General features: G+C 42.5%; 1 protein-coding gene across 1 annotated transcript in view; it reads right to left on the bottom strand.

Annotated features, from left to right (window-relative positions):
• Positions 1–15,046: 15,046 nt before the first annotated feature.
• The window catches only part of dbt (dihydrolipoamide branched chain transacylase E2), a 61,392-nt gene continuing 51,701 nt past the window's right edge, over positions 15,047–24,737 (bottom strand). Inside the window, exons 9-11 of the mRNA XM_068037563.1 lie at positions 18,488–18,679; positions 16,124–16,195; positions 15,047–16,024 (exon numbers count right to left, since the gene is read on the bottom strand). Of these exons, the coding sequence (XP_067893664.1) occupies positions 15,857–16,024; positions 16,124–16,195; positions 18,488–18,679 (432 nt within the window). The 3' untranslated portion in view covers positions 15,047–15,856. The remainder of the gene's footprint in view (positions 16,025–16,123; positions 16,196–18,487; positions 18,680–24,737) is intronic.

Below are 24,737 nucleotides of genomic sequence, written 5' to 3'. Positions count from 1 at the left end.
AACCTAGCCAGAATGATGGGGTGCTTTCTGATTGAATTACCTGAAATGGCTTTATCAACATGGTCGACAGGAGCCATTGACTTTGAAAGAGCCAACTCCCACCAAGTGTGACTGGACAACTGGAGGGGTAGAGCCTTGAATCTCAGAGAAGATTCCAGAAGGATCTCATTACCACCACAAAGAGGTTTGGTAATGTCATATGACTGCTTATGTAAGCTTTGTCACACAGAAAGCAGAGAAGGGTAACTGAAAAAGCTATCAACGAAGCAGCTCTCTCTCTCTCTCTCTCTTTCCGGTCAGACTGTCACAGCCAGCAACTAGGGGACAAGCCTGAACCCCTCTTCTGCCTTCAGAAGCCCTGAGAAAAGCAAGCTCACCACTGTGCACGTGGCCTAATGAGGACTTCAGGACTACAATTTCAACTGCGGTCTCTGGGACTGATACACTGTATTTAAATTCCATTTATTCCAGACTCTACCCCAACCACAAAAGCTGTTTTCCATGTGTAATCTATTTGTGTGTGTGTGACTCTCATGTGAATGTGTACATGAAGGTGTAGCATATTTTAGTAATTTTAACCGGTTTAGAGTGTTAAGAATAATAAACTTGCATCTTTCATGTTTAAACGCAAGAAAACCTGTCTGATTGGTTCTTTGGCAATTATATTAGTGGAACAAGAGCAAGTGCACACTGAGGTGGTAAGTTCAATCATTGTGTAAAAAGGATAAACCCTGTTGCGGTCAAACCAGAGAAGGGACAAAAGGGGAAGCCTGAGACCCCTTCCTCACGTGGCTGTAGCAAGACCTACTGGCAATGCATTGATCTAAAGTTGCTCTCTCCACTGTTTTAGCCTAAGTATTAATCCAATTGTTTGAAACCAAGTTAACATTTGTCCAGATACAGAGAATCAATTTCAATCGGAACTATATACCAAATATTGCTAGATTACTATTTCAAGTGTTAATATGAGGATGAAATCATATTTAATTGTGAATATCATTCATTACACAACAACTTACACTCCTTTTTTATTCTCTTCAAGTTAAATGCAGGATTGAAAACAAAACCCACTTGACTGGGCTGCGTGGATGAATGGAACTAATATGAGGTTGAATGGTACATAAGCAAAATACTATGGATGCTGGAAATCTGAAATAAAAACAAAAAGTGCTGAAAATACTCAGCAGGTCTGGCAGCATCGGTGGAGAGAGAAACAGAGTTAACGTTTCAGGTCGATGACTTTCGAATGGCGCTCCTCATCTGTAATTACCTCTGATCCTATCCTCCATCTACTGCCACCAATCAGCCCTTTCAAATAGTTATTTAAAAATGCTTACTAAAGCATCAGATCTTGGCAAGTTATTGTTTCATAAAAGGCTTTTCACCCTTCTTTGCTTTGCCCAGTCACCATTATGCAAAAATGAGTCGTGGTTTTACATGTCCGTCGCTTTTGGATCACAGGTGGCATCACAGCTGAAGCTGACCCTATTCTAACCTGAACATCACACATACATACTTCTAGCAGGGGTGGTTGGATAGTGATAAAGAGCAAGCTGAGGTCAATTGCAGCATCCTGTCTTAGCATTGCCATTTCCTGGGCTAAGATCAGCTAAATCAGCGGAGACTGCTGATCAAATTTGTGACTTCTCATGTCTGCATGGCCCAAATACTCATCTGATAAACTGAATGGGTCAATGGGAAGCGTACTAGTTATCTTTTTATTTTAACCAGTAAATTACTTTGCCTACAGTCAGAATTCTTTTTCGGTCTGCAAGATGGCAACTGAGTTGGCAATGGAATGCAGAAACTTGCTCCACAGAGACACCGAATGACAGTTGACAGAATAAAACTGGATGAAAATAAAAATAATCATTTACCATGGTAAATGTTGAGGGGGAAAAAGTGCCAAAAACTGTGGCAACAAATTTTACAGATTTTGGACAGGAAATGCAACATTTTTAATAACATAAGATGTGTATCATAACAGCATGATGAGGACATTATCAGGAGACATTTCAGAAACTAGTAGAATGTTTAAGAAATAACAAACTTAATTTATGGGTATATATAATTTGTCAATTGCTAGAATCTAATGCAATAGGATTTACTTTGAATTATTGTAGGCAGAAGCTAGAGTGGGATCAAACTCAAAACAGTAATTTCTCAGTTGTTGCTTGAATCTACCTATGGCAAAACATTTGTATGTTTCAGTGTGAATTACTTAATCACGCTGAGCATTTATCAAAAATATATTTGCATAATAGACCTTCTTTGACATTGCACATTGAGTTTTGCCCCATTAAAACCAATCATAATTGTGGGACCTGTGCTAGTATGGAAAATTAATTTGGACTCCAAGTGACTATTATAGACAAAAAAGAATATCACTTGATATTTTCTTCATTTGGATTTTCAGTAATTCTTGAAAACTGAAAGATGTATTGTGCAGTGGCAGCCACCAATTTAATTTATAATTTTATTTCCCAAGATTAATTTATCTCTGCTAATTTTTAAGGATCTTTAATGCCAGTTTTTATTGTCAATTTAAAAGCCTAAGGTTTTAAAAATTTCTTTCAGGTTTGATTTTAGTATAAAAATGAGATAACATTAGTGGGGAAACATCGGATACTAAAAGCCTGGGCAAATTCAGAGGAAAAAAAATCACACAAAAAATAGTTGTAATTTTGAACATCACCAGTACTCAGGAAAACAAGCAAGAAACTTAAGAAAGGCACAGTCAAGCTAAATAATAACCCACAACTATTAACAACCTACAGGATTTTTTTATGGGCGTGCCATAAAATTGTCACTTGACCCCGTAGGTAGCTTTTTTTTTTAATTAAAAGTTGAAGATCTAATGCTTATTGCTGTAGATTCAGCCATTACAATGGTGGGATAATGGGAAAAAAACTATTGGAGAATATGCACAGTTGTAAACTTGCTTTTAGTAATTGATGCCTTGGTGTATTAACTGAGTCAGCCTTGGTTAATGATCTTAGTGCCCAGGGGACTATCAGTGTGTTAATTACATGAATGCCTGCTGTCCTTGCTCAATACCCAACAAAGAGTAAAAGATTAATAAAAACAAGAAATGCTGGAACCACTCAGCAGGTCTGGCAGCATCTGTGGAAAGACAAGCAGAGTTAATGTTTCGGGTCAGTGACTCTGCTTCTCTTTCCACAGATGCTGCCAGACCTGCTGAGTGGTTCCAGCATTTCTTGTTTTTATTTCAGATTTCCAGCATCCGCAGTATTTTGCTTTTAGTAAAAGATTAATGTCTGCTGCAGTATAAAGAATATAGTCCTCACAGCACCACCTAAAGATGATCCAGGTCCCCTTAAAAATCCAAATTGCAAGGTCATTTTTAAAATTAAAATTGAGTCTAGAGATGAGCATGCCCACATCCATGTCAATGCCACAGTTTGCTCTAATGGGCGAACCCCTGGTTTCCACGTCATGAACATACATTATACAAGTAACCCACTGCTGGTGTCAGTGAGTAGGGTCATGTGAAGAAACATCAATTGCATGAAGTACCACCTGTTTAAATTCACCCCAGCAGAAGTTAATGCCATTCTGGCAGGACAAAGAAAATTGGCTAAAAAAAATTGCGGCGTTATTTAACAAACTAATAGCTTTTCTTTCCAACCGTGTTGGTGGCCTGTAGACCTTAACCCTACATCTGGGTTGCTCAATTACGAAAAAAAACTAATCGATCAGTTTTTGTATGCCAGTAAAATGTCTGTTGGAACAAAAATGAATAAAATACCTCTCCCACATAACTCCTCACTACGAATGTTCATACAATTCTCCCCACCGCCCCACTCCAGTGTTACTCTATATGGAGGACTTGTAGACCTGCTTATTGCCATAGAGAAGGGTCAAATTTGCAGGTGTGGGGGCCACAGGTGACATAGTAGGAATCCCTGAAACGACTATTAAAAACAAAGTTGCTTTCAGGTTTTTTTTTACACATATGAGCTGCAGTTTGAGCAGCGAATTGGTCCGCAATCAGATTGAGCAGAACCTCCCTCTTCCCCGCCCCCCAAACCCTTTAATAGGGAGTTCCACGAGTGGCTATCGTGTGTTTGATTGACCATGGCCGGAGGTGGGAGTGGAATGTGGCCGCGACATGTGCAGCGCACCATGGGCTCGCTTTCTCACCTAGAAGAGCAAGAATGGAGGAACGTTGAGGGCGGCGTGAAGATCGCCAGGTAGACCCGCAGTTGCTCAGGCTGGGGGTGAGCGCCAGGTGAGTTCTAAATAAACCAATTAGTAAAATAAACAAAAGAAGCTCTGTTTTTAATACACAGATTTTTACTGAGCTTTGTTCAAGAGATGGTTTGTTTTAAAATATTTAGATGTGTAGTAGTTCGGAGTGAACTATTCTGTTTACGGTTAGTCATAGGTGAAATTTGCCTCGCGAATGCAAACCTATTACAGGTTGACCACTTTTAATGGAGGCAAGAGGGTTTAGGCACATAAAAGTGGGGTTTCTTTTCTGCATATGTAGTTGTAAACTCAAAGGGCGCCAAACTACACGTTCGCTCAAGGTATTATTTTCCCTATCATGGCCAGTTGAGTCGAGTCTGCTCTGGAGTTGGTGATTTACCCTGATCAGATCTGTACTGTATCCGGCAGGAAGGTCTCTGATAGCTTCCTGCTACTCAGGGAAACCATTGCCTATGTACAGAGAGGGGGGTGGACATCTGTCTCATCAGCTTGGACCAGGAGAAGGCTTTTGACAGGATATCGCACACAAACATGATGGATGTGCTCTTCAAAATGGGGTTTGGGGAGGGAATCCGCAATTGGATCAAACTGCTCTACACAAACATTAGTAGCAAGTGCAAATCAATGGGTGGGAATCAGAAAGTTTCCCAATCAAATCTAGAGTCAGGCAGGGCTGTCCTCTCTCCCCTGTCTTGTTAGTATGCTGTATCAAACCTTTTGCTGAGTCCATTAGGAAGGATGCGGGCATAAGAGGGGTGACAATTCCAGGCAGCAGAAGCACTCAGGTCAAAGGCTCTCTGTACATGGACACTGCTGCCATCTTCTGCTTGGATCTGCTGTCCGTTCACAGACTGATGAGCATCTGTGACCAGTTCGAACTGGCCTCGGGAGCCAAAGTAAATCACAGCAAGAGCGAGGCCATGTTCTTTGGGACCTGGGCTGACCGATCCTTTGTCCCCTTCACCGTCGGGTCAGACTACCTGAAGGTGCTGGGGATATGGTTTGGAGGGGCCGGGTCATGCACCAAAACCTGGAAGGAGCAAGCAACCATGGTACACCATAGGCTGAGCATGTGGTAGCAGCATTCTCTCTCCATTGTGGGTAAGAACCTGGTCATCAGGTGTGAGGCGCTCATGTTATTGTTGTATGTGGCACAGGTCTGGTCCATACCCCACTCCTGCACTGTGGCAGTCACCCGAGCCACTTCCCGCTTTACCTGGAGATCAAGCCAGTGGCGCAGTGGTTAGCACCGCAGCTTCACAGCTCCAGCGACCCAGGTTCAATTCTGGGTACTGCCTGTGTGGAGTTTGCAAGTTCTCCCTGTGTCTGCGTGGGTTTTCTCCGGGTGCTCCGGTTTCCTCCCACATGCCAAAGACTTGCAGGTTGATAGGTAAATTGGCCATTATAAATTGCCCCTAGTATAGGTAGGTGGTAGGGAAATATAGGGACAGGTGGGGATGTGGCAGGAATATGGAATTAGTGTAGGATTAGTATAAATGGGTGGTTGATGGTCGGCACAGACTCGGTGGGCCGAAGGGCCTGTTTCAGTGCTGTATCACTAAACTAAAAAGGACTGTGTCTGCAGGGAGGCGATGTTCAAACTTCTAGATAAAGGGGGAAAAAACATACCCAAAGTTGCCCTCATCTGATGGCCACCTTTGTGTGTGGCTGCATCAAGCTATGCATAGAATCCCAATGCGTAAACACTACGTGCTGAGGTTCTATCTGTCTCCAGTGTTGCGAAGGATGGGTCTGGTCACATTGCTGCGGAACGCTCCAGTCAGTTGGACTGTGCCGTACGACCTATCCTTCGTGGAAATGTTTGTGCAGAAAATCACCTTTGACCACAAATCCATCAGGCAGTGGTCTGCACAGAATGTTCTCGAGGCCTACGGGAAACGGAGATGGTGGATCCTATCAGATGGTTCCCCGAGCAGACTGCCAAAATCATTTGGCAGAATACCTCATCGCCAGGACAATCAAACAAGCACCAAGACATAGCTAGGCAGATGGTGAGAAAGGCCCTCCCCGTCAGATTCTTCCTGCACGCCCAGAGTCTCTCACCCTCCGCACAATGCCCTCGAGGTGGCTGTGGTGGGGAAGAGACTGTCGTCCATCTCCTTCTGGAATGTGCCTTTGCAAAGCAGGTGTGGAAAGAGATGCAGTGGTTTTTTGTCGAGGTTCATCCCGAGCAGCTCTGTAACACAGGAGTCTGTGCTCTACGGGCTGTTCCCAGGGACGCACACCGAGATAAACATCAACTGCTGCTGGAGGACCATCAACACAGTGAAAGATGCTCTTTGGTCTGCCCGAAACCTGCTGGTCTTTCAGTGCAAAGAGTTGTCCACAACCGAGTGTTGCAGACTGGCACATTCCAAGGTCTAGCACTATGTGCTGAGGGATGCACTAAAGCTTGGGGCAGACGCTGCCATGTCTCAATAGGGAATGGCCTCTGTCCAAGATCCTCCCACCATACTGAACCGAGGGGGCTGGAACCTGTTTAAAACCCCTCGGGCTGTATGCACCAAATATGTCTTTTGCTGTGTAATGCAAATGCACATTGCATATAAAATGGAATGGGAAGAGTTGTGAGGCAACTCTCGTTCTGTATTGAAGGAATTTGATTTCTATTGTACTTTCCAAAGTGTGAAATTTGGACTGCTTTGAACTGTTTCGTAATGTAATTTTTGTTTTACAAGTTTCTATGACTAAAGTATATTTTTGGAAAAAAAGTTATTTTCCCTCAGGTCAGTTCTGCCACACAGAGTCCAGCATCATGCAAATTATTACCACTGCTGCCTGGTATATATACCAGTTAAAAAAGTATCATATTTGTTTAACTTGCTGCATTTGGGATAAAATGCCCAGGTCCATTTCAAAAGATTTCAAGCATCCATGAATTTGAGAGTTACTCTCAAAGTTTCTGTTATTGTACTGAATAATTGGGTTACGACTACCTGCAAATAGTCCTAGGCAAAATTCTTTTTACACAGCTAGGAATTTAATGTGTCAAATTAGTGTCAAATCAGTGATTAGGTGTCTTTTGAATCAGGAAAGACTATATTTTGTAATAGATGTTTGTTAGAATCATAGAAACTTACAGCACAGAAGGAGGCCATTTTTGCAGGCTCTTTGAAAGAATGGTCGCATTCACGCTTTTTGTCCAAATATTGTAAGTTCCTCATTTTCGAGTACCTGTCCAACTCCCTTTTGAAGTTATTTATGGAATCAGTTTCCACCATCTTTTCAGGTAAAACATTCCCGATAACCCTCTGAATTTCTCTCATCTACACTCTCGACCTTTTGCCAACGTTTTGGTCTTTATTGCGACACTTTAAGTTGATTCCACCCATGCATTCGCCAGTCAGTCCTGATGAACAGCAGAACTCTTACATCTACGACTAGAGTTTCTGTGCTGATGTCTAACTCAATTTCAGGAAAAAAATTGCAAAGCTACAGACAAACTAAAGTAAGTAGCAGCTTGCTCACTTGATGAGGCACTTTAAAATTGGACTGGTGGCAAGCACGAGTCTCATTCAGCCAGCCAGAATTGGTAGGAAGATTCATTTCTTGCAGATCGCTGATCTTGGCTTGTTCTAGTGTTTTAAATTTGGTTTGCAGCTGGCTGTGGGAGAAGCAGGATTGGAAAACTCAGTGTCACTTATGAACCGTTGAGGCTGTCTTGGTCTGGTACTTGAAAGATAGCTATTCACACACATAGGGCTGAATTTTCCCATGGACCGACTTTGGGACCAAATGGGGGTCCCGAGCTCACAAACGGCGGCAGTGAGACTGACGGCGCAATCTTCCGGGAGGCAGTCTCCGAATTGGCTGCAACTGTGCCAACCATCCTGCAGAGGACGGTGGGCGGGGTACTGATGCTGCAGGCTGAAATCAGAAGACTGGCTGCCTTAACAGCTCCACTGGGAGAGGTGGGCACTACTGAGGCAGGTCGGAGACAGTGATGGCACCTCAACAGAGAGGCACCCTTGGCAGCATGGATCCAATTCAAAAACTATTAGGGCAGAAGCCGTTAGGCATTTCGGAGTGGAGGGGAACCCCTCCCCAGAGGAATCGTTTGGGCCACACGTGTGGCCTTTCCTGCCTGTGGCCCCTTTATTGGGGCGTGGAGTCTTCAGCTCCAGTGCCCCCCACCCCCCAACTCCATTGAGCTGGCAGTCTTGGCACATGGCAGGGAGCTGCTCTACCACCAGCAAAATGCTGGCAAGGCTGCAGAATTGCCCCTAATTGGCATCTTAATCATAGAACATAGAACAATACAGCACAGTACAGGCCCTTCGGCCCACAATGTTGTGCCGAACCTTTAACCTACTCTAAGATCAAACTAACTACCTACCCTTCATTCTACTATCATCCATGTACCTATCCAAGAGTCGCTTAAATGCCCCTAACGTATCTGCTTCTACTACCACCGCTGGCAGCAAATTCCACGTACCCACCACTCTCTGTGTAAAGAACCTACCTCTGACATCTCCCCGAAACCTTCCTCCAATCACCTTAAAATTATGCCCCCTGGTGATAGCCCTTTCCACCTTGGGAAAAAGTCTCTGACTATCCACTCTATCTATGCCTCTCATCATCTTGTACCCCTCTATCAAGTCACCTCTCATCCTTCTTCGCTCCAATGAGAAAAGCCCTAGCTCCCTCAATCTTTCTTCGTAGGACATGCCCTCCAGTCCAGGCAGCATCCTAGTAAATCTCCTCTGCACCCTCTCTAAAGCTTCCACATCCTTCCTATAATGAGGCGACCAGAACTAAACACAATATTCCAAGTGTGGTCAAACCAGGGTCTTATAAAGCTGGAGCATAACCTCACGGCTCTTAAACTCAATCCCCCTGTTAATGAAAGCCAACACACCATACGCCTTCTTAACAACCCTATCAACTTGGGTGGCAACTTTGAGCGATCTATGGACATGGACCCCAAGATCCCTCTGTTCCTCCACACTGCCAAGAATCCTGTCTTTAAGCCTGTATTCCGCATTCAAATTCGACCTTCCAAAATGAATCACTTCACACTTTTCCAGGTTGAACTCCATCTGCCACTTCTCAGACCAGCTCTGCATCCTGTCAATGTCCCATTGCAACCTACAACAGCCTTCCACACTATCCACAACTCCAGCAACCTTCGTGCCATCGGCAAACTTGCTAACCCAGCCTTCCACTTCCTCATCCAAGTCATTTATAAAAATCACAAAGAGCAGAGGTCCCAGAACAGATCCTTGTGGAACACCACTGGTCACCGAGCTCCATGCTGAATACTTTCCATCTACTACCACCCTCTGACTTCTATGGGCCAGCCAATTTTGTATCCAGACAGCCAACTTTCCCTGAATCCCATGCCTCCTTACTTTCTGAATGAGCCTACCATGGGGAACCTTGTCAACGCCTTGCTAAAATCCATATACACCACATCCACTGCTCTTCCTTCATCAATGTGTTTTGTCACATCTTCAAAGAATTCAATAAGGCTTGTGAGGCATGACCTGCCACTCACAAAGCTATGCTGACTGTCTCTAATCAAATCATGCTTTTCCAAATAATCATAAATCCTGTCTCTCAGAATCCTCTCCAATAATTTGCCCACTACCGATGTAAGACTGACTGGTCTATAATTCCCAGGGTTATCCCTATTCCCTTTCTTGAATAAGGGAACAACATTTGCCACCCTCCAATCATCCGGTACTACTCCAGTGGACAGTAAAGACGCAAAGATCATCACCAAAGGCGCAGCAATCTCTTCCCTCGCTTCCCGTAATATCCTTGGATATATCCCGTCTGGCCCCGGGGACTTATCTGTTCTCATATCATTCAAAATTTCCAGCACATCCTCCCTCTTAACCTCAGCCTGTTCGAGCATATCAGCCTGTTCCACGCTGTCCTCACAAACGACCAGGTCCCTCTCACTAGTGAATACTGAAGCAAAGTATTCATTTAGGACCTTCCCTACCTCCTCCGATTCCAGGCACAAGTTCCCTCCACTATCCCTGATCGGCCCTACCCTCACTCTGGCCATCCTCTTGTTCCTCACATAAGTGTAGAACACCTTGGGATTTTCCTTAATCCTACCCGCCAAGACTTTTTCATGTCCCCTTCTAGCTCTCCTAAGTCCATTCTTCAGTTCCTTCCTGGCTACCTTGTAACCCTCTAGAGCCCTGTCTGATCCTTGCTTCCTCAACCTTAAGTAAGCTTCCTTCTTCCTCTTGACTAGCTGTTCCACATCCCTTGTCATCCAAGGTTCCTTCACCCTACCATTCCTTCCCTGCCTCATCGGGACAAACCTATCCAGCAGTCGCAGCAAGTGCTCCCTAAACAACCTCCACATTTCTGTCGTGCATTTCCCTGAGAACATCTGTTCCCAATTTATGCTCCCCAGTTCCTGCCTAATAGCATTGTAATTCCCCCTCCCCCAATTAAATATTTTCCCATCCCGTCTGCTCCTGTCCCTCTCCATGACTATAGTAAAGGTCAGGGAGTTGTGATCACTATCACCGAAATGCTCTCCCAAGAGATCTGCCACCTGGCCTGGTTTGTTGCCAAGCACCAAGTCCAACATAGTCTCCCCTCTAGTCGGCCTATCTACATATTGAGTCAGGAAACCTTCTTGGACACACCTGACAAAAACTGCTCCATCCAAACTATTTACACTAAGGAGGTTCCAATCAATATTAGGGAAGTTGAAGTCACCCATGACAACAACCCTGTTACTTCTGCACCTTTCCAAAATCTGCCTCCCAATCTGTTCCTCCATGTCTCTGTTGCTATTGGGGGGTCTATAGAAAACTCCCAATAAAGTGACTGCTCCTTTCCTGTTTCTGACTTCCACCCATAATGACTCAGTACACAAACCCTCCTCGACGACCTCCCTTTCTGCAGCTGTGGTACTATCCCTGATTAACAATGCCACTCCCCCACCTCTTTTACCTCCCTCCCTCTTCCTTTTGAAACATCTAAACCCCGGAACATCCAACATCCATTCCTGCCCCTGTGATATCCACGTCTCCGTAATGGCCACAACATCGTAGCTCCAAGTACTGATCCATGCTCTAAGTTCATCACCCTTATTCCTGACACTTCTTGCGTTAAAATAGACACACTTCAATCCATCATACTGGCTGCAACTTTGCCCTGTCAACTGTCTAACCTTCCTCACAGACTCTCTGCACTCGGTATCTGCCTGTTCAACAGCTACCCCATCCACTGATCCGTGGCTCCGGTTCCCATCCCCCTGCCAAACTAGTTTAAACTTAATTAGCTGCCCCCCTCCGTGGAGCAGATAGCTGAACCTTTTCCCAGCCTGTCCCTATTTCCCCCTTCTAACTTTGTGTCATCCGAAAACTTGGATATACAATTCTATTCCTTCATCCAAGTCATTAATATGGTGAAAAGTTGAGGCCCTAGAACATATCCCTGGAGACCACCACTTACTGCCATGATTCCTTTCTGAATTTTCCCAAAGTCTCCAATGTTTCATGGGCTATTATATTCTGCCTATTGCTCCCTTTCCCATGTACTGAATTCATTAGTGATCAGGAGCAGAATCCTTATCTGATTTTCTCTTCACCAGCTTGGGGGCTGTTAACACAAAGGCAACAAGTACCTCTTATGGCACCCAATTAAGATCAGCTGAGCAAAAAGTAATTGAACTTACAATTGTCTCACCTTATGGTTCGATCACAGATTTTCTGATTGGTGTTATCTTTACAACAACATTAATTCATTTACTTAAACAGCTTAATGTCAATCTTCAAGAGGCCCCAATCAGAAAATTGAGGACAATGTCTTTAACAGCTGAGTCACTTAAATCACCCAAGCCTGAATGTTGTCCATGTCTTGCTGCATGCAGAAACAGACTGCTTCATTACGAGAAGTTGCAAATAGAACTGAACACTGTGCAATCATCAGCAAAGATCTCCCCTTCTGACCTTATGTTGGAGGAAAGGTCATTGATGAAGCAGCTTAAGATGGTTGGGCCTAGGACACTACCATGAGGAACTCCTGTAGTGATGTCCTGGGGCTGTGATAATTGTCCTCCAATAACCACAACCATCTTCCTTTGTGCTCGGTATGACTCCAGCCAGTAGAGATTTCCTCGATTCCCTTTAATATCAATTTTATTAGGGCTTCTTGATGCTGTGCTTGGCCAAATGCTGTGTTGATGTCAAGGGCAGTCACTCTGAACTCACCTCTGGAATTCAGCTGTTTTGGCAGTTATTATTCAACAGATCTTTCCAACATCCCCTCAGGTGCTGCACAGATATTTGAGTTCATTGCTTTCACTTTTGATACAGGAAAGAAGGGACCTGCATTTCAGGGCCTTATTTATAACAGTACTGATTTTAGAACTCTTGGTGCTTGTGTACCAGCCTTCCTTCAGCATGTTTACATGGAGTTGCACATTCATGCTTGAAGAAAAATGCTTGTCTGTAAGGTCTGTTGGAAGGTTATACATGGCTGATCAGTCACCATCATCTTAGTGCACTCAATGTTCTTAATATGCACCTAAACACTTCTCCCACGCTCTTCCTCTTCCCTGCCCCCACACAATTTCAGGCAGAATACTAGTTTGAGATAATCAACATTTTATAACCATATCCTGTTCTTTTATTTAATAGTGTTCTGTTGCTTGGATTTATTTCCAATCTTCCATCTTGGTTAATCATTCATGGCAGACTCCGTAATACAATACCTAAACAAGGCAGTACTTCAGGGTGCTACTGATTAGTGAGCTAGGCGACTTGGGCAATGATGAGACCGGAAGGGGCCAACCTCTGTTTCAGATATTCCTACAAGCCAATTCCCTAGTAAGGTAGTGGGGTCTTACTTGGATAAAAATTTAAAAAATAAAATTAAAAATAACAAGCAGGAAGCTTATAAATGCTCTAATTCAAAAGTTTCACAATTTTAACTGGCTAAACTCCACATGCTTGAGCAAGGATGGATATTTGTAAGCAGGATGTGGCCCCACTCAGATTTGTTGGAAAAATTGAAGCCCATGAGATAAAAGGGGCAGCGGCTGTGTGGATACAAAATTGGTTAAGGGACAAAAGTGGTGGTGAATGGTTGTTTTTCAGAATGGACAGGGTTGGTGTTCTGACCACTACTCTTTTTGATCTATATTACTGACCTGGCCTTGGGAAATGCATGGCATATCAAAGTTTGCAGACACACAAAACTTGGAAATATAGTAAACAGAGAGGAGGTAGTAACAGACTTCAACAGGACAGAGACTGGTAAAATGGGCAGACACATGGCAGATGAAATTTAAAACAGAAGTGTGAAGTGATTCATTTTGGTAGGGAGAATGAGGAGAGGTAATGTAAAGTAAATGGTACAGTTTTAAAGGAAACCTCTGAAAGGTGGAAGGACGAGCTGAGAAGGCTGTTAAAAAGGCACATGGGATGCTTGGCTTTATTAATAGAGAGACAGAATACAAAGCAAGGAAGTTGTGCTGAACCTTTACAAAACACTGGTTACACCTCAGCTGGAGTATTCTAGCTAATTTCTCAGCACCACACGTTATGAAAGATGTCAAGGTCTTTGAGAAGGTGCAGCGGAGATTTACTAGAATGATATCAGGATGAAAGACTTCAGTTATGTGGTGAGCCTTGAGAAACTGGGGTTGTTCTCAGAGCAGAGAAGGTTAAGGAGAGATTTGACAGAGCTATTTAACAGGGTTTTAATAGAGCAAATGAGAAACTGTTTCTAAGTGACTGAATGGTTGGTATCCAAAGAACAGAGATTTAAGGGATTGCCAAAAGCACCAGAGGTGACCTGCAGGAAAAAAATTTCCACGAGTTACAGATCTGGAATGCACTACCCGAAAGGTTGGTGGAAGCAGATTTAATAACTTTCAAAAACTGAACACTTGAAAAGGAAAAAAATCTGCAGTGCAATGAAGAGCGAGTAGGGGAGGGGAATAATTGGATAGCTGTTTCAAAGAGCAGACAGACACAATGGGCTAAATGGCTTCCATCTGTTCTGTATTATTCTACGATGCTAAGAGAAGAAAGATTGTGCACTCCACATTATTCAAACAGAAACTCTAATTGTGGGGATATCTCAGTAACTTGGTTAAAAATCTCAAATATTGTGATAGGTTCCACATTCCATTAAAAAGGGAGAGAATTTCTTGATAAGTTTCTTTTCCTCTCTTATTGAAGGTATATGCCCAGGAAAGTACTAGTCCATAAAAAGAAATGGGGGCCAGGTGAGACAAGATGGCAAAGAGAAAAAAATATTTTAGCTTCAAAGACAGTTACAGAATGAAGATGACCAAAACCTGCAAACCATAATTAGTTAGCAATCATTCTTTGTCTTTAAGACAATAGTGACAATTTAAAGTTATTGTATGTGGCATTAAGATGTAGCATTTGCAGAATTTGCAACCTATTGGCTAAACACAAAGCACAATACTGTAAACTAAAGACTATCTACATCTGTTATTTACATGAAATAATATACATTTTGCTACAAATCGAAAACAAAAACACCAACAGCCGTTTATGCAAACACACAAATGTCCTATGCACAATAAAAGGAGCTTTGCTACCTGATGAACCTCAGTGGAATATAGAAAGTCGGTCAAAATAGAAGTCACATTCAAAGGAAATCACAACTCACAATCATATTTTCCCTTCTAAAACACAGACAAAACACTTTTACAAGTGTTTATCCAGCAAATAATCTTGAAACCTTGTTCAGTTAGTGCTGCATAGAAAGTGCTGCATTTTTATTTTTCAAAAATGTTCAAAATGAAAGTCTGCTGCAAAGATCAAAAAAGCTTCAAATGTTATTTCACAGTAAATATTTATTGCAACCAATCTTGTAAAGATCAGAACAATTATATGTATATTTTGCACATGATCTTTGGACTTTAAATTAGAGTTGGAATACATATTTAATGTTTTTCATGTGACCAGAACCTGGAAATCGTCGGGTTAATAAAACTGCATAAACCCTTTGAGCACAGAGCACCAAAACTTAAAACAGGCCACAGTTATTAGTTTATTACAACAGTGGAGATCAATAAACATCCTATGGTTCTGCACATTTCTAACATTCCATAATTTTTTGTAAAATTTCGTAAGGTACAATTTCTGCAGCCATTATGTAACAGAAGAAATGTGTATATTCTGAAAGCTTATAAAAAGTCTTCAGTGTGCAAAGGGACGAGGAGAGAAGACAAATTAGACTGCAAACTGCTTTTATTGAATTACGGCCTGTGTTTTTGCAGTTAAAGTTAGATGCTATAATTGTCAGACTTCCACAATGGCCTAACCGTCATTTTCTGGGGGGGGGGGGGGGGGGGGGGCGGGGGAAGGGTGGTTTATAGGGAGAAAGAGAGAAGGAATTGATTCTTTAACCACGTGTTCAGTATAAACCTTGCCCTCGAACAACTGTAACCCTTCCACCACTATTAACAAAAAGAACCGAAACCTAACCTCTACCAAATATAAACTGCTTTAAACAAGTTACTGTTCAGAATACAAAACCATTAGAGAAGGATGTGGCAGCACTTATAAATCATAATCGAAATAAAATGAACTGCTCTTCTTTGAAGCTGGTCTGTTGTAGGAAGGTGTTTATCAATCACCCTCTTTTACTTTAGGTCTAGCAGCATGAATGCGGGGTTCTCCAAATAAGACTTCCAAAGATTTGAAAAGCGGGCCATTGTGGCTCCATCGATGATCCGGTGATCAGCCGACCAGCTAATGTTCATGATTTGAGCCTTGATCACTTCACCTTTATCATTAAATCGGGGGAGGACCTAAAGCATTAAATATGTTTATCAGAAATGTGGGTAAGATAGCATATGAAAACATATGAATTCCTACAACCACAAGAATAACCATGCCATAATACATACCTGTATCTTTCCGATAGCTCCAATAGCTACCTCTGGAGGTAATATGACGGGTTTAGCGTAGGTACCACCGATCTACAGACAGACACACATGGCACAGTAAAGATCTCTGAAGCATCCAACATTATAAACCTTATTTTACAATTAAATAAAAGAAACTGCACAGTTAGAATGTGGAACTATAATTGTTTTTGAACTGGCAAAGAGCCAATGAAATGGCGCACAGAGGTGTCCATTAGTGTAATCACTATACGTACAGCATACCACATTAGTCATGTAGCTACTGTATCTACAGCTAGCTGTGTGTCAGGGTGTACAAGCTGATACTGTGACCCCCAGTAGTGTACACTCATTGGAGCTGGATACTCGAATTCTGGCTTTACAGTCACATGTGACTGTCACATTTATTTTTAGCTTGTTAGCAGGAAAGCCAACATTGTACTAAACCATCATGTGAAACTCTAAATATACTTTTAACCAGAAGATAAATCTGATCAAAATCAGTGAAATTCGAAACACTACATTAATATGAGCAGTTGAATCACCAACATTTAAATTGCAACTAGACAGCAGCTGAGTCTGGGGATTAAGAAGTAAAAAAAAAATCCAGTCCTTCATGTAACGGAGAGCTTGACTCAAGCTCATGAGTTCAAATGCCAGGGCTGCCCAACATGCCAACCTGGTTCTGTTTGGGGGACAGGGAGAAGAGAAGCAGTCAGCTGAAAGCAGCACTGCAAAGTGACCAGAGTTCTATCACCAGTGAATGAAGAACTGATCAGAATCATCAGGCTCAAATTGCAGTCCCTGCAGATCTAAGAGCCACACTGGGGTAGGACTAAGGAACAAAATTAACATATTAAGCATGTATGTCTGACATAAAAAGAAATGTAGTTTTATGCTGCATTAACGTATTTGTAACCATTCAAAAAGGACCTATACACCAAATATTAAAATAATTCAATTAGGTTATATTCTCATTATTTGGTAATCATTTGTGGATCGTCACTTAAACTGGAGTGATGATACAGTGTTAATTCCTTTCATAAAGAGCACAGAGAGATGCTAATCTCAGCCACTACATCCACTGCTTTCTACTGCCCACCCCCATCAGGCTGAAAATAAAATTATCCTTCCAAACTTCACCGCACAAATGATTTAAAAATAAGCCACAAGAATAACTGCAAGATTGTAATCTCATCATGGGGATCAGCTGACAGCTAACCAGCCAAGTTTTGCTTTTTGCACATTAGGATGTGAGCACCTCAATGTGATTCCAACAATGTAATCACTCTCCAGATGCCATTGTTCATAATAACAGGATAGTATTTAAACCTACTTCTTTACCTATATTGCTCCAATATTTCAGAAACTGATTTACACACCAAAACTAGTAATCCTGATATTTGGGTTAAAAGGTAGGCTTGCAGCTTAGCTTCAAACAGGCATTAGCAAAAATACCCAGAAGAGTGCCTAAAGAATATATTTGGAAGTTTTGTCTGAAAAACCTTCAGTTGAGTTTTAATTTTCTTTGAAGTTAGCAATGTTAGCACTAGGAAATGGGACATATTCCACTCAGCTCATAGTAATCCAAGGCCAGCAACAGGACAAAAGACTATTTTACATGCATGCATTAACCCCAATAGAACATCCCTACTGCACCATCATTTCCTACATCAACCATCCTGGCAGCTCGAGTGAGACTGGTACATTTACTATTACTTGTACAGAACTATGGGTCCTCAGTGAGCAGTGCTTACTAGAAACTGGGTTAATGCTGCTTTAAACTTACTTCACGCTCAAGACAGTCAGTAGCCCAGGTTAGCCCTGGACCTGAATCTAGGTCTGAGAGGTAGAAGTGCCTCTTACAGAATAATGTTTTAATTCAGTTACAAGTTACAGAAACTATATTAGTCATTTATATTTACAAAGCAGTTAGCTACAGTTACAATTTTATCCTTTTAGCTCTGTACCCTTTGCAAACTGATATCTCCCACAGCACTGTAATATTGTTTTAAATAATCTTAGCAACAGACAGCATAACCCTGTACTTGAATCATTCCTTATTTGGATTAGAATTCAAATGACCAACAATGTTTTGCATATAGGTGACATAGCAGCAGGGTGCAACCAGAGAAAACTGTGCTGAGGACATAGATCTTGTGATAGTGGCTGAAGAGGCAAAGACCAGGTGGAGTTATGGCTACAGTTCTCACAAAAACTATATCCATTTTTGGTACTTCCAGTATCTGACAGAATGTGGCATTAATGAATTGAATAACAGCCTAAGTTATTAGTGGTGGATCATTAAAAAGCAAATCAAAGGCAAAGACATGGGAAAAAGCAGTAAAGTAACTGCATTTTACTGACCGAGCCAATGTTGGAGAGAGTGAATGTCCCTCCACTGAGGTCATTTGTCCCCAGCTGATTTGCAGAGCCCAAAGTCTGCAGCCGGTTTAATTCTGCTGCAATCTCAAAGACACTAAGAACCTGTATATTCTTAACAACTGGAACAATCAGACCTTGCTGCGTATCCATAGCGATGCCAATGTTGTGGGAAGCCTGGTTAAGAAATACAAGTGTTAGAAACAAACTAAGATCAATATTTTACAAATTACACACAGTTAACTCTCATCTTTTGGCTGCTAATATTTTAATCACTGGTAATTTATTATAGTTCAGCATTGAGATATTTATCAGTAATTTCTGCTCCCTCGTGCACTTTAGCTGATCGAGTACTGTGGTGAATGCTTTTGTTGGGACTGGTTCTTTGGTTCCAAGAACAAAATGACTTCACTGGATTTACCCATTCATTAGACAAATAAATTTATAATGGTACATTTATACTACAGACCACTTTCTGAAGGCAGTTTTGCAACAACAAATGCAGCTCCAGTTAATGTAGAAACTGCCCAAGTATTTTAAATAAAAAGGAAAACTTGTGTGATGAATATCTGAAATAAAAACAAAAAGCTGGAAAAGCACTATATATCGATCAGCATGTGAAACAGAAAGGTAGATTAACATTTTAGAAATAGGTGCACTCTCCATAAGTGGGAATACACTGTAGGGCAGTTTCTAAGCAAGCAAATCTACATTCTAATAACTGTACAAACATCAATAAAGCTGAAAACAGTGACCATTACCTGAGGTCTCTGTGAAGGCCTGTGTTGACTAGCAGCTTGTACGTGTGGACACTTCAACTGTTCAGTTTACCAGTGGCCAGTAAATCATCTCCCATGACAAGCTGCTTTGTCTGATGCAATCTTGCCAGAAACCAACTCTTTTGGTGATGCACAGTGCTTTGTGAACATCAGAACTGTTATATCACCAACTTCAGAACTGATTGATGCCAATGTTATCCATTTTTTATGCCTTGACAGGCTACTTGATTTTTTTTTTAGAGGGGGTGTTGAGGAGGGGGAACATAGTGAGCCAAAGCTGTTTTTACCCAATATCAACATATACGCCTTCTGGTAGGAGTCACTGAACACCAGTGATAAGTGGTGACCTTACTTGACTTGTCCTTTCCTCCGTGCTGAAGGCAACTGCACAACACACAGTGGCGCAGTGGTTAGCACCGCAGCCTCACAGCTCCAGCGACCCGGGTTCAATTCCGGGTACTGCCTGTGTGGAGTTTGCAAGTTCTCCCTGTGTCTGCGTGGGTTTTCTCCGGGTGCTCCGGTTTCCTCCCACATGCCAAAGACTTGCAGGGTGATAGGTTAATTGGCCATTATAAATTGCCCCTAGTATAGGTAGGTGGTAGGGAAATATAGGGACAGGTGGGGATGTGGTAGGAATATGGAATTAGGGTAGGATTAGTATAAATGGGTGGTAGATGGTCGGCACAGACCCGGTGGGCCAAAGGGCCTGTTTCAGTGCTGTATCTCTAAACTAAAAAATTAAACTAAACTAACACTCATCAGATGCAGCTATCATTGTTCAGGTAAGATAGGTAGAGACTGGGGAACTGAACAGGGGATAGTCCATATGGCATGGTACACAAAGCAGTGCCTTTAAATACTCGGCCATCAGGGAAGTCAGAAGTCTTACATCTTTAATCAGTTAGGGAAGAGTTTCCTGATCTTTCAATCACAAATTACTTTAAAAGTGCCTATGCAGCTAGAATTTGCCAAACAGAATTTCTGGTGCAAGACAGATAATTAACATTAGCTCCAAAGATGGAGCAGAAATAAGAAATGTTGTTAACAGCAGAGTAACATTTCTCAAAATTATGCAATTTTGACAAAAGGCTTTATAAAAAAGAAATAAACTTTCCAGAAGCACTATAAACGTGTTTGAGTTTACCAATTAGCTGTATTTAAGGAGCACAATCATAAAAACTCCCCCTTCTCAAAGAATTTAAGCATAATAGTTTAACATTTGCTTTTCTCAACTTTGGTTTTCCACTGGGAAACCCAAGTAACACTGAATTCTTGCTCAACGACAAAAGCACATCTGTTACAGGACAGCAAACAAAAAATTAACACTCAAACACATATGGCATTTACCCATTTCTTTAAACAAACAATTTCTGAGAGCAGTACAATGACATGATCTTATGCCATGTTTTAGTCCGAATCTACCGTCACCATTACTTTGTCGTTACACGTGCTTGTGTTCCACAGATTTGCTTTAAAAATAAACTGCCACAAATTATGAAAATATACCAGCAGTATTCTACATAAGCAAGGGTTCAAAAAGGTGGTGACTTCTTCCTGTCCATGCAAAGATGTTTAGGTACCTTTGTTCTTGTCAATTAGATTTAAATTTTAACACCAGGTGTTATATTTTGCAAGCATACTGAAATGATAAGTTAATGGCTAGGACCATTTTAAAGTAACAGGAATTGTTTATATGGACTTCATCATTGTGTAAAGTCAGCTTTTACACGGTTTTATAGTGGATGTGTGTAAAGCTTGGTTACCTAGTTCATGTGAAACTGGCCATTCTATTGCATTTTCTTTATTCATAGCTTTAAAATTTGCCTGTTTTCCTTCTTCAAAGAAATTGCTTCATGCTTCAAAGAGTAGGGTCTATCTGCGATTCTGCAATCCTCAGTGGATTCCAAAGGATTTTCCTACACATAAGAACGCCTGGCTTACATATACCAAGTGTCATTCCCTATCTGAGGGATAAGACTCGAGGCAATATTACGAACAGTCATGAAAAATCTGCCTCCATCATTCACCATGCACTAATAAGGATTTTGCCAGTTTTATACTGAAGCACCAATACAACTGCTGGAGAACAGCTGCTGAGAATTCTTCTGCATAGTGTTTTACAAATTGTAGTGGTCTTGTAAGAAGCAAGGAAGAATTTGGATTTACATTACCACCTTCCACAACTTCCTAACATTTCAAATCACTGCACAGCTACTAAATTACTTTTGAAATGTTGTCACTGTTGGAATACGGGTAGGGCCCTACCAAATTCATGGCCGTGAAAAATGCATCACGGACCATGGAATCTTGGGTCCTCCATGAAATCGGCCATTGTGTGCATTTTATTCATTGATGCGAGGCTCACCTCTCTGATTGGTAAATGAGGGAGGGCTTCCAGAGCAGTTTTGAGAGAAGCAGTCTCAAGTAATAGGCAAGTGAGAATGACAGAGTGAGCAAATCAAAAATGGCCACAACCCTCACTGCAGGCCATCAACTGAATGAATTTGGAGGCCAAATTCTGCATGCCGCTGGTGAAATACTGTTTTGTACAATCTGCAATGTTTTGTTGGATCACATACAGCGGGCAATAACTCAGTGCCACGAAGAGTCCAAAAGCCACCGCAGCAGAAAGAGAGCACCCGACACTGCACTGCTGTAAAACGAACAGGCAAAAAAACAAGAAATGATTAAATTTTTTATTCAGTCATGGGATGTGGGCGTTGCTGGCCAGGCCAGCATTTATTGCCCATCCCTAATTGCCCTAGGGAAGGTGGTAGTGAGCTGCCTTCTTGAACCGCTGAAGTCCATGTGGGGTAGGTACACCTGTGAGAATAAGAAATACTGAAATGTTGTTTCTACAGCTTGTGGAAAGTTACCAAGAAGTCATTTGTGCACAACATAATGAAATCACTGAAAAAGAGAACTGATAAGGATATGTCAGTGGCGACCTTAAGACAGTACATCACTGACAAAGAGAACTGATAAGGGTATGTGGAGACCTTAAGACAGTACATCACTGACAAAGAGAATTGATAAGGGTATGTAAGTACAGACCTTGGGACAGTACATCACTTAAAAATTGTGCTTAGGCAGATAACAGAGAAACAGCAAGAGTTAGAACAAAGGATGTAGTGAATAAGAAACTGCCCCACTAAGATAAAGGCTGACAGCTGCAAGTTAAAACACACAATGGAGAGCCAAATAAGGTAAAACAAAAACAAGAGTTAGGGGCTAGAAAGTTAGAGTAGGGGGAGAAGTAAACAGAGGAGGAGACTGTAGCAACCATAGGATAGGTTAGTGTCATAATATGTTATAACCAATAATGTAAAATAAAGGCGTGGACAAATGGATTTGTATTGTATAAACATGAACTGAATATGTTGATCGGTGTGCCTGCTTGTAGGACACCCGATCTTGCAAGAACGTTAAATAAACTTACTTCTTCAGAGTTTGACTTGGTGTAAATTATTATCAAGTGGGCCATGTTTCTCACACACCCACAGTGCTGTTAAATGACAGAACAATGAACAGCACTGGCCAAAAGCACAAACATGAAAAAAAAAGTGGGCAGGCACATGGTAAAACAATGAATGATGGTACAAACTAAAATAAGAAAATAAAAAATAAAAAAAGGGGGGGGGGGCAGTCATGCTCTGAAATTAGTGAACTCAATGTTTAGTCCGGTAGGCTGTAAATGATTTAACCTCTCTAAGAAGTCGACAGAGAGCTCAGAAAATTGTCAGTTTTTTTTAGGCTGCTTTTGCTGACAATGCAGCCACTAGGTGGCGCTGCACTGGTAAATGCACAAATGCAGCCTGTGCCACTAAAACGTCACAGTCTGCAATGTCCTGGCAGTTGCCAGGACTAAAGATGGCGCTGCTCAAATAATCACACAAAGGCAATGTAAACACATGGCAGCACACAATGGCTGGAGAGCTGAGCGGGTGGGCAGGGGGAGGAGTGTGCAAGCGGGCGGGAGAGCGAGCGGGCGAGCGAGTGCGCACCTGCTGCCGCCAAGTTCTTCAGCCACTCGCTCCACGCTCCTCCCCCTCCCCCAAAAACCCGCACTCTCCCCGCTTCCCCCCCCAAACCTGCTCTCTCCCCGCGTTGCGCGGGATTTCAACTGCGCATGCGCCAACCAGTCCTGGCAATGCGGAACACAGCGCAAGCGCAGAGAGCAGCAGCCTGTTTGCGTATGTGCGCAGCCTGATGACATCAACAGCCAGCTGCAATGTCGAGAATCATATTTTTTAAATTCATTCATGGGATGTGGGCATCGCTGGCTAGCCCAGCATTTATTGCCCATCCCTAATTGCCCTTGAGAAGGTGGTGGAGAGCTGCCTTCTTGAACCGCTGCAGTCCATTTGGGGTAGGTACACCCACAGTGCTGTTCGGAAGAGAGTTCCAGGATTTTGACCAAGCGACAGTGAAGGAACGGCAAAATAGTTCCAAGTCAGGATGGTGTGTGACTTGGAGGGGAACTTGCAGGTGGTGGTGTTCTCATGCATTTGCTGCCCTTGTCCTTCTAGTTGGTAGAGGTCGTGGGTTTGGAAGGTGCCATCTAAGGAGCCTTGGTGCGTTGCTGCAGTGCATCTTGTAGATGGTACACACTGCTGTCACTGTGCGTCAGTGATGGAGGAAGTGAATGTGTATGGATGGGTGTCAATCAAGCAGGCTGCTTTGTCCTGGATGGTGTCGAGCTTCTTGCGTGTTGTTGGAGCTGCACCCATCCAGGCAAGTGGAGAGTATTCCATCACACTCCTGACTTGTGTCTTGTAGATGGTGGACAGGCTTTGGGGAGTCAGGTGCCGAGTTACTTGCTGCAGGATTCCTAGCCTCGGACCTGTTCTTATAGCCACGGTATTTATATGGCTACTCCAGTTCAGTTTCGAGTCAATGGTAACCCCCAGGATGTTGATAATGGTGGATTCAGTGATCGTAATGCCACTGAATGACAAGGGGAGATGGTTAGATTCTCTCTTGTTGGAGATGGTCATTGCCTGGCACTTGTGTGGTGCGAATGTTACTTGCCACTTATCAGCCCAAGCTTGGATATTGTCCAGATCTTGCTGCATTTCTACACAGACTGCTTCATTATCTGAGGAGTCGCGAATGGTGCTGAACATTGTGCAATCATCAGCGAACATCCCCAACTCTGACCTTATGATGGAGGGAAGGTCATTGGTGGAGCAGCTGAAGATGGTTGGGCCTAGGACACTACCCTGAGGAACTCCTGCAGTGATGTCCTGGAACTGAGATGATTGACCTCCAACAACTACAACCATCTTTCTTTGCGCTAGGTATGACTCCAACCAGTGAGAGTTTTCCCCCGATTCCCATTGACTTCAGTTTTGCTAGGGCTCCTTGATGCCATACTCAGTCAAATGCTGCCTTGATGTCAAGGGCAGTCATTCTCACCTCATCTCGAGTTCAGCTGTTTTGTCCATGTTTGAACC

Source organism: Heterodontus francisci, chromosome 8 (genome assembly GCF_036365525.1).
Source record: "Heterodontus francisci isolate sHetFra1 chromosome 8, sHetFra1.hap1, whole genome shotgun sequence".
Lineage (NCBI taxonomy): Eukaryota > Metazoa > Chordata > Chondrichthyes > Heterodontiformes > Heterodontidae > Heterodontus > Heterodontus francisci.
The sequence above is the reverse complement of the archived record's forward strand: the minus strand, read 5'-3'. Positions and strand labels throughout refer to the sequence as shown.